Source organism: Micromys minutus (genome assembly GCF_963924665.1).
Source record: "Micromys minutus genome assembly, chromosome: 31".
Classification (NCBI taxonomy): domain Eukaryota; kingdom Metazoa; phylum Chordata; class Mammalia; order Rodentia; family Muridae; genus Micromys; species Micromys minutus.
In genome coordinates, this window is record NC_137966.1 from 10924557 (window position 1) to 10933915 (window position 9359).

At 48.9% G+C, this 9359-nt stretch overlaps 1 protein-coding gene across 2 annotated transcripts; it reads left to right on the top strand.

The window, feature by feature from the left end:
• Nucleotides 1–6512: 6512 nt before the first annotated feature.
• FOXI1 (forkhead box I1) lies at nt 6513–9079 on the top strand (the record flags this gene model as incomplete). 2 transcript variants are annotated; one of them, XM_080942234.1, is made up of 2 exons in its annotated part: nt 6513–7068; nt 8517–9079. In XM_080942234.1, 2 exons carry the CDS (start codon nt 6513–6515, stop codon nt 9077–9079), a joined length of 1119 nt encoding a protein of 372 aa, XP_080798360.1. The 2 variants fall into 2 exon arrangements, with proteins under 2 accessions (XP_080798360.1, XP_080798361.1); XM_080942235.1 differs by having other exon boundaries at nt 8802–9079.
• Between the last annotated feature and the right edge of the window lie 280 nt (nt 9080–9359).

Genomic DNA, 9359 nt, shown 5'->3' on the forward strand with positions numbered 1-9359 from the left:
GAGGGAGAGAAAGAAGCCAACAGAGGAGATTGCTGCTGGTGTCGCAGTGCATACTGTTTTACGGTTAATGTTGTATAAGGAAGAATGCAGTGTGTAATAACAAATGCAGGCACAGTGTGGTAAAATACACAAACATAACATGGCTGTTTATCACCAAGTATCAGGTGCTATACACATTGTAGATAATATATGCTCAGGTGGCAGGCAGCGCTCTGTGTTTACACCCACCGCACAAACACACGGGGCACGTGTCTCTCCAGCATCATCACAGCTGTAAGACATAGGTAGGCTGGAGGAATTCTCAGCTTCATGGGCAGCTTAGGGAGTTGCTGCTGGACGTGGGATGTGAATTATGTCCTTGACGAGAAGACATTATGTGACTGTATTCTGTACATACGCATACCTTAGTTTTCTTGCAAGTATACTATTGGCTCATGTTAGTGATTGTTTGAGAAGGGCGAGACCTAGGTTAGGTGTCTGCTGGAGAGGAGGGTACCAGTTCCAATCTAGCATTTCCTTCCCAAGGGGTTCTCCTCAGGGGTGAAAGAGTATGGATTCAGTGAAGAGCAGAGGGTTAATGATGATGATGTTGAGAAGGAAGATGAGGAGGAGAAGGAGGGAGGAGAAGGAGGGAGGAGGGAAGAGAAGGAGGAGGAGAAGGCAGAGGAGGAAGAGGAGGAGGGAGATGGGGGAGGAGGAGGAAGGAGGGAAGGGAAAAGGAGGAGGACAGTGAAGGCAAGATTGGAGCAGGGAGTTTAGAGTAGGCTCCACTTACCCCCTGGAGTCAGGAAAGAGTAAGAAAAGAAGATTGAAGCCCACCAAACTCACAGAGCAGACCCCATCCTGCCTTGCATAGTGGTTTATAAGATATTATATCATCTCTTTAGAGTTTGTAATTAGCAATCCTTTTGGTAGTCAGGGTTCATAGCCCAAACTCTTAAAAGAAAAAGCACAACTGAACATATTGGTTTTTTTCTTCTTCTTATATTTGACTCTTAATAACCCCAATGAGAAAATGTTTGTGAGAGGAGTTATTTTATGACTACTTATGAAATAGGGTGGTTTCAGGCCCCGAACAGTACAGGTTTTAAAGAACCTGTCTTAAATGCTTATGGCAAATGGTGCCGGCCACTGATGGACCAGTTTCAGGAGATTCCCAGAATTTGGTCTTTAAAGTAAATAGACCACATTTTAAAATAGAGCAGCCATTGACAACCATTCTCAATAAGTCATCAGCACAAACACAGTCACCCTGGAAGGGCGTAAGTCTCAGAAACGCCATGACCCTATATGAAGGTATCCAAGACTGAGCCTGTTCATGGGCAGAATGAGCTGCCCACGTGTTGCCTCTTAGGCTGCATTACTTCCTTCAGTCTTCACAACAGATTCTAGAGATGAGAAATTAGTTCTGCAGCTAAACAGCACCTAGAAAACACAGCCCAATATGGAATATAATTCAGATCCATACAGCCCAAACATGGCCGGGCTGCTTCCTATAGACACCATTTCATCCCAACCAAGTATTTAATAGGCCAGAGCAGAGAGACAAGGAATTTTTCTTAAGGGGCGTGATTCATTAATAAAATGTTCTTTGTCTTGTGAGCACCACACTCTCACTTGAGTGTCCTTCCCTTCCTTAAACCACTGTCCTAAAACTTCCATTTGAGAATCTTTCCTGCTTTTAAAGAAAAGACCGCCAGAGGGAGGTATTGACCTATGTTTCGTCTTCCAAAACTCATTAGTCACTCAAAAAGCACAGAGCACACCTTGATAACCTTCAGCTGGGTGAACACCCCAGTTAGACCTCTACCAACCTCTCCCTGGGGCACAGACATCATCCCCAAATATCACTAGACATGGCTCTTGTGAGTGTTGCTAACCAGGCTGGGTAGGAGGACCAAGCAAGAACTAGTTGTCTTTCTAGGGAGCCGTCTGTAGAGAGGAGGCAGGCACTGGGGCTGTATTCCATCTCTCTGCAGATGAGAGAACTGCAAAGCAATTACTTTGAACTAGTCCCTTCTACGATTCCCCCATCACAACACCTGGGAAGCCATTTGTGTTCCATGTGTAAAGAGGAGGCAAACCCTCAGAGCCAATGCAGAGGAAAGGTAAGGTATGAGCCTCTGCTACTGTAACCACAGCAGGTAGAGCATCAGCATCTCCCACTACCTAAAGTTCCTGCATCCCAAATAGAACTTGGTTTTACTATGTCTGCATGCCCACCATGTAGTCCAGAGGCAGCACTTACAAGCAGTTGGACTTCTAAAGAAAATGAGGACCAGAACCATTAGTCTTCAATTGAAGGTGTTGTAGTATCTTAGGACTAAGCGTGACACTCAGTGTCTAGTGACAAAGTCGAGCCTCTCTGTTCCCTGTGTCTGCTGCATTTGACCTACTGTCAGTCCCCAGTTACCAGGTCAGTTCTCACTTGTTTGGTTTTCTCTGCCTTTAGGGTTATTCGTCTGTCCTGTGCCTTTGCACCCTGCTCTAAGCAAGAGAACCAAATCTTCGCTTTACCGTGCAGCCGGTCCAGAGAATCAATCAAACCGCTGTTTGTAAAGATCCCTATTTTTGGAGTTCATCCCTTTTAGTAGGTGAACTGATCAGACCACTAAAAGTGCATGATTGCCTACCTCCCAAAGTCAAGGCCAGCTGTGACTGCCCCGGTCAGCTAGCTTCCATAGGTATCTGTGAGTTCATTCTTTCTGCACAGTGTGAGACCTCCCAGGCTCCTGGGGCAGTAAGCATAGCATTTGAATGCTGGGAATACACCCCAGAAACAGTGGCAAGCCCTTTCTCTTTTCCTCTAGGGGCATTGCACCCAAATCGCCAAAGCAAATAGAAAAGGACATATTGCTGGGCCATCTGCCCAGAGCCACCTCCCTTGTCATTGTCTGGCCTCCGGGACTAGGTATCTGTCATTTTTACTATCTGCCCTTTTGACAGCTTCCAGGCTCTGAGCTTCAGGTTTATCACATAACTTTTCCTTCACTAGCCTCAGGATGGGTACTATTCCTGTCCCCACTGTATAGATAAACAAAGTGAGGTCTTGCAAGATTAGGAAACTTGGCCAAGACCACACAACAACCAAATGATGAAACCAGGTACAATCCCAAAGCCCGTGTGTGTAACACTTGTCTTGTCCCTGGGACTTAGAACATGTGAGCTTTGTCAGTCAGGAAGGTGTACTGTATTAAATGGACGACTGTTGGGACCTTCCCTGGGATGGCTCAGACCTACTCCTGAATCTTTTATTCACATGTTTTGTCTGCTTGCTTATTCCTGTAATTAACCAGCATATGTTTCCTCGGATTTGAATTTCACTTCTGGGGATTTTTCAAAACGTCTCAACTTCATCAACAAATGAGTTGTTTGAGTCTTTCCTCAGAAGTCCCATGTCCTGCCAGGCAGCTCCTTTCCATATCTGCTGTCTGAGCCAGGGTTCATAAAAATCTGAAATGAACCCACCTGGTCTAAGGGCTCACCTTGTGATGAAGCACAGGGACCAAGGTGCTACAGTTTTTACCCTCTGCCCTCTGGTTACCTGATAAAACCTCCTCAGACCAGGCTTTCTTAGATGTCCTGGGGAAAAAACAGAACTGCGTGTAACTAAGACTCAGATGTGCCAGCCTCTACAACTGTCTCCCAGCCAGGAGACCCCCTAAAGGGAATCTGTGTGACATCTATGTGACATCTATGTGAACTGTGACACTGAGTACATCCCCTCATTGCTTTCGTTGTAATTTTTGTCCTCCATCCCCTGGCCCTTGGCTGCCCAAAGCCACCAATTAGCATGCAAGATGTAAGCTCCAGGAGGGCCCAAATGTGTATATCAAGTTCATACTGACTATAGCATATCCATCCTTGTCTCTGTTTGCACCGTGTGTAATGATTGACTTGACAATCATGTTGTGGGTTAAGTAAGTACTGGCCTTTTCTCCCTTTCACCTGAGAAAATTAAAAATGAAAAAAAACCTAAGTCACCTGCTAAGGACCACACCTGGAGAAGCTATGGTTGGCTGGCTGGTCCTCCAGAGCTCAGAACTGGTGTTTGCTTGTTTATGCTCTCTCTCTCTCTCTCTCTCTCTCTCTCTCTCTCTCTCTCTCTCTCTGTGTGTGTGTGTGTGTGTGTGTGTGCATGTGCACACTCATAGAGACCTGAAGAGGCAACAAATTCTGTGGAGCTGGAATCCCAGGCAGTCATGAGCTGCCTAATGTGGCTTCTGGGACTTGAACTTGGGTCCTCTGAAGACTTGCCAGCCCTCTCAACTGCTGGGCCATGCCTCCAGCTCTGACATCTTATGTCTCATCCCCAAACCAAAGCAGTGGCATGCTTGCTTGTCTCTCTCCACTTAAATCAGTAACTACATAAGCCAAGAAAAATCTTCATCTTAAAAAAAAAATCTATCTGATAGTTGCATGTGTCTGTATAAATATGGTTTTATTTTTTTCAAAACAGGGCTTTGAAGCCTATTTCTCCAACCGCATTAAAACACAGCCATCTTCCAGTACCACTGATACCCAATTGATCTTCTGAAATCTATTTTTCAGAACTGCATGAGACCACATCAGTTGCAGGAGGCTCTGTCTAGCTAACCAAGCCCTCATTGCTGGCCATTGGGTTACCTGAGGCTTGTTATGGTGATAGGAGGCACCACAGGTGAGATCCGTCACCACCTCTCTGTCTGGAAGATGGACCTGAGAAACAGATTTGCAAGGTTACCTGCATAACTTTGTGCCCACGTTTTTGGTCTCCCGGGGGGAGGGTGTATTTAAAAAATTGAGGGGTCCACCCTCAGAAATCGAGACTAAACAGAGACATGCTGTCTGTTGATTCTGTGTTCTGAACAAACCTCACCAAACGTATTACTTTGAACCTCTGGGAACTTTTAGATGCTGTTGGTGAGGTCCTATCCAGTCATGTAGCTCTTTGGAATCTAGAGAAGCCCCTCCCACACAATTACCAGGACCTCCTCACTGCAAATGGAATCAATTCTGTGGTACTCGCATTTGTCATGTGACCGGGCACAACTGTCCAGCAGGAAGAGCAGGATGAGGAGTCCTAGGCAGACAACCTCTCTTGGTGGCATCTCCTTCTTCAGCCTCACAGAAACATGGTATCTGGGAGCATCGATAACTAGACTCAGGAGGAAAAAAAGTAGAGGGAGGGAGGCGGGGAGGTTATTACAGACCAGCTCATATGCATCCTCCTCCATCTGCTCCATCAGAGAGGTGGTCCAGCTGTTACTAGAACTGCATCTGGAAAGAGCATCCTGGAGGGAGACCTCCAGGCACTTCCGCATGCTCAGAGCCTGATGTCTGTATAAAGCAGGGAGAGAGGAGCTGGGCTAAGCCACCTTTAAGATGGGATCGACAATGGAGCCCCAAGAGAAAACTGGCCCTGGCTAAGCAGCAAAGGGGAAGCTAAGGGACAGGAGAAGGACATGGGCAGCCAGGGGCTCTTGCACTACCCAGCTGCCCCAGTGCCAGGGGTCTCTGCACAACAATTTCCACAGTCCTTAGGTCAACCAGGAGCTGGGGAGACTACTGTGTCCTGAAGTTAGAAAGCAACTTGAATCATGGCTGTTCTTTCTCGTTTCTATCTAAAATCTAATTCCCATCCTTTCTCTTTTGATGTTCTTCCTGAGAGCTCTGATGCTTGTCTTGGTGGGTCTCCAGGTCATGTTCACAGCAGCCTTCATACCGTCTTCTTCCTGCCTAGTGTGTGTGTGTGTGTGTGTGTGTGTGTGTGTGTGTGTGTGTTAGGAGCAGGAGCAGACCACCTGAGTCCTCTCCAGAGGTCAAGGTACTCTCTGACTCTACAGGGGCTGTAGGGTCTCCTAGCAACTCTATAAAATGCATCTACCCTTCCAAAGACCAAGCACAAGCTGCTGCTATACAGGGGTTGGCTGGGTGGGATGGATGGGGTGGGGCAGGAGGGGGTATTCATCAGAGAATTAGGGCAGGGGTGGTAGGAGAAAAGATGGATCAGGAGCAAGAAACGAGAGAGAGAGAGAGAGAGAGAGAGAGAGAGAGAGAGACAGACAGAGAGACAGAGAGAGACAGAGACAGAGAGCAAACCAGAGAGAGTGTGAGAAACAAAGAAAGCAACACAGATACCCTGTGGAGGCGATGGGAAAGGGAGAGAAAGAGAGATGGGAAGAGGGGAGAAAGAGAAGAAACTTGAGGTTGGGAGGAAAATGCAAGGGAATGAGAAAGGCATGCTGGGATGATGAGAAAGGAAACGGGCAGCAATGAAGGGAGCTCTTGTCACTCAGGGTACCTGCTCCTTTAGCATGTCATTAGTGGGAAGGAAGGCCACAGTCAGCTGGGGTAAGAGAGAGGCGGGGTCCTGGCCCTGGACCTGCTGGCAGGTGGCCGCCCCTGGGTGGGGCCACCCAGCCAAACCCTCAGGGTATAAGTCACAGGAGGCCAGGGCCTGCTGAACACCTGTCAGTGGCAGCTCCAGAGAGCACAGGTGCAGCCGGTGGCTATCCGAACCCAGCTCCAGCATGAGCTCCTTCGACCTCCCGGCGCCCTCGCCACCTCGATGCAGCCCCCAGTTCCCCAGCATCGGCCAGGAGCCCCCTGAGATGAACCTTTACTATGAGAACTTCTTCCACCCTCAGGGCATGCCCAGTCCTCAGCGCCCCACCTCCTTCGAAGGTGGTGGCGAGTACGGGGCCACCCCCAACCCCTACCTCTGGCTCAATGGGCCAGCCATGACCCCACCGCCCTACCTGCCTGGCACTAACGCCAGCCCCTTCCTACCCCAAGCCTATGGCATGCAGAGGCAACTATTGCCCAGCGACCTGGGCTGGCTGCCCATCCCCTCTCAGGAGGAGCTCATGAAGCTGGTGCGCCCACCATATTCCTACTCGGCCCTCATTGCCATGGCGATCCACGGTGCGCCTGACCAGCGTCTCACACTGAGCCAGATCTACCAGTACGTGGCTGACAACTTCCCCTTTTACAACAAGAGCAAGGCTGGCTGGCAGAACTCCATCCGCCACAACCTGTCACTCAACGACTGCTTCAAGAAGGTGCCCCGAGACGAAGACGACCCAGGTAAGACAGACAGCAGTGCATACAGAATAGGCGACCACCCCTTGAAAGGCTGCAGGTATCCCTGCCTCGAACTCCCATCTAGAAAGTTCTGACGACAGCGGCTACTCTATCCACAAAACTGGTAGCTGCTAGGAGACAGGGGTGGAAGGAACTCATAGTGGAGGAGAATGTGAGCCCTGAGGAAAAGCCCAGATTCAAGGCTTTCTTGTCTCAGGGAGTTTACAACGGCTGTGCCTCAGTTTCCTCATCTGAAAAATAACGGGGATGGAAAGAATGTCTATTCTATAATGAAATAATGTCTGCGGGCTGTGGTGTGAACTAAAGCTCAATATCCTATGGTCATGATTTGTATGCACCTCAGTGCCCAGCTCATAAGAAGTCCTGGGTAGGACTAGACCAAACCAAACCAGAGTGTGTCGTAGCTTCACCTCTATCGGAGAGGTCCTAGCCTTGGTTGGGCACCATTGGTAGCTCCATGGCATGGATCTGACCTTCCCCTCCATTCAGAACCTCTTTTAACCCCAGCAGCCCCCTACTGGGTGTTTCTTAGTGAACCCATTGCTCCTATGAGAAAAATAGCATTAGGGGTAATGCTGCCTCCTCAAAGTGACCTGAACAGCAGTGATAGTGTTTGACTGAAAGGAGAGTCTCACACTAAGACTGGAATAGTCCTTTGAGAAGGTGAGCCGCGGACACTTGCGGGGAGGAAGGAGAGCATCCTGAACCCAGTGTTCAGACCCGGAGACTAGTTTTGTTCTCCTGTGGGAAGCCAGGGTTGGTATCCTACCTTCTCGCTTTGAACTCAGCTTTGGTCAGATCTATCTGTCTCTCAGAAGGGAGAGTGCCCTGTGCAACCCCCTTATACCCCCCCCCACACTTTACAGCTCAGAGTAGTGGGGCAAAGTTGGGGCTACCATTCTGGTGTTACCTCAGTTGTATGGCTCTTGGACACATAGTGTGTTATATTTCCTCAGTGAACCTGGGGAAGCAACGTTTGTTTTTTAATCAGATAAGGAAACAGATCTATCCAAAGTCCTTAGTCACTGAGGAGCAAAGCCAGAGGTCCGATCCACCTTCAAGACTTGGGAATCCAAAACTGTTTTCTGGTTTTTCCTAAACCTTAGTAATAGAAGCTCTGACCAACAAACACCCCCACCCCACCCTGGATCCCTGTTCCTCAGCACTCTATCCTTAAAGGGAACAATCCTCTAAAGTCCTTTAGACCCTATGCTTCATGTCTAGTTGTGTGTGTGTGTGTGTGTGTGTGTGTGTGTGTGTGTACTTAGAGAGAGGTGGGGGATGGGCTGATGTTTGTGGGATGCCTCTGCTTCTGTCCCAGGCTTTGTTCTTTTCTTTGCGTTGATCCCCTTGGTTTTTGTTTACAATGCTGCAGACAGAGGGAACTGTGTCCATCTCTGCCTTCCTAACATCTCCCGCTTCTGTCCCAGGCAAAGGGAATTACTGGACTCTGGACCCCAACTGTGAGAAGATGTTTGACAACGGGAACTTCCGCAGAAAGAGGAAGAGAAAGTCAGATGCGTCCTCCAGCACCAGCTCCTTGGCTTCAGAGAAAACGGAGAACAGTCTCCTGGCCAGCAGCCCCAAGCCCACAGAGCCTCAGGAGGTCTTAGACACTGCCTCACCAGATACCACCACCAGCTCCCCAGAGAAGCGGTCCTCCCCTGCCCCGTCGGGCACCCCATGCCTCAACAGCTTCCTCTCCACCATGACAGCCTATGTGAGTGGGACAAATCCCATTAGCCGCTCAGTGGCCACTCCAGGACTGAGCCCGGAGCCTATTGACAAGATGGGGCAGAACTCACTGAATTTCAACTCCTACACCCCCCTTACCAACCTCAGTAGCCACGGGAATGGGGGGGAATGGGCCAACCCGGTACCCACCAATGCTCTGGGCTATGGAAGCTCTGTCTTCAACCAGTTCACTCCACATTTCTACAATAGCATCAACACCAACAGCGTCCTCTTCCCCAGGGAAGGCACTGAAGTCTAGAGATAGAACAGCTTCTGATCTACAGAGCTGTCTAAGGGAAAGGCAATGGTGGTCCTTCAGACCAGACCCTCAACTACCCCAAGATCTGAGACGTTTGAACTTTCCAGATAGTACCACAGGAAGCTCAGAAGAATCTGTGTTCTTTCTAACACCATTCAAGCCTTCTGGCTATCTACACAGATTTGACTGTGAATCTACACAGATTTGATAACTACAGTGAGCATACCAGGATCAGCTTGCCATTGATGGTGTACCCATTTGTTGAGCACTTACTATGTGC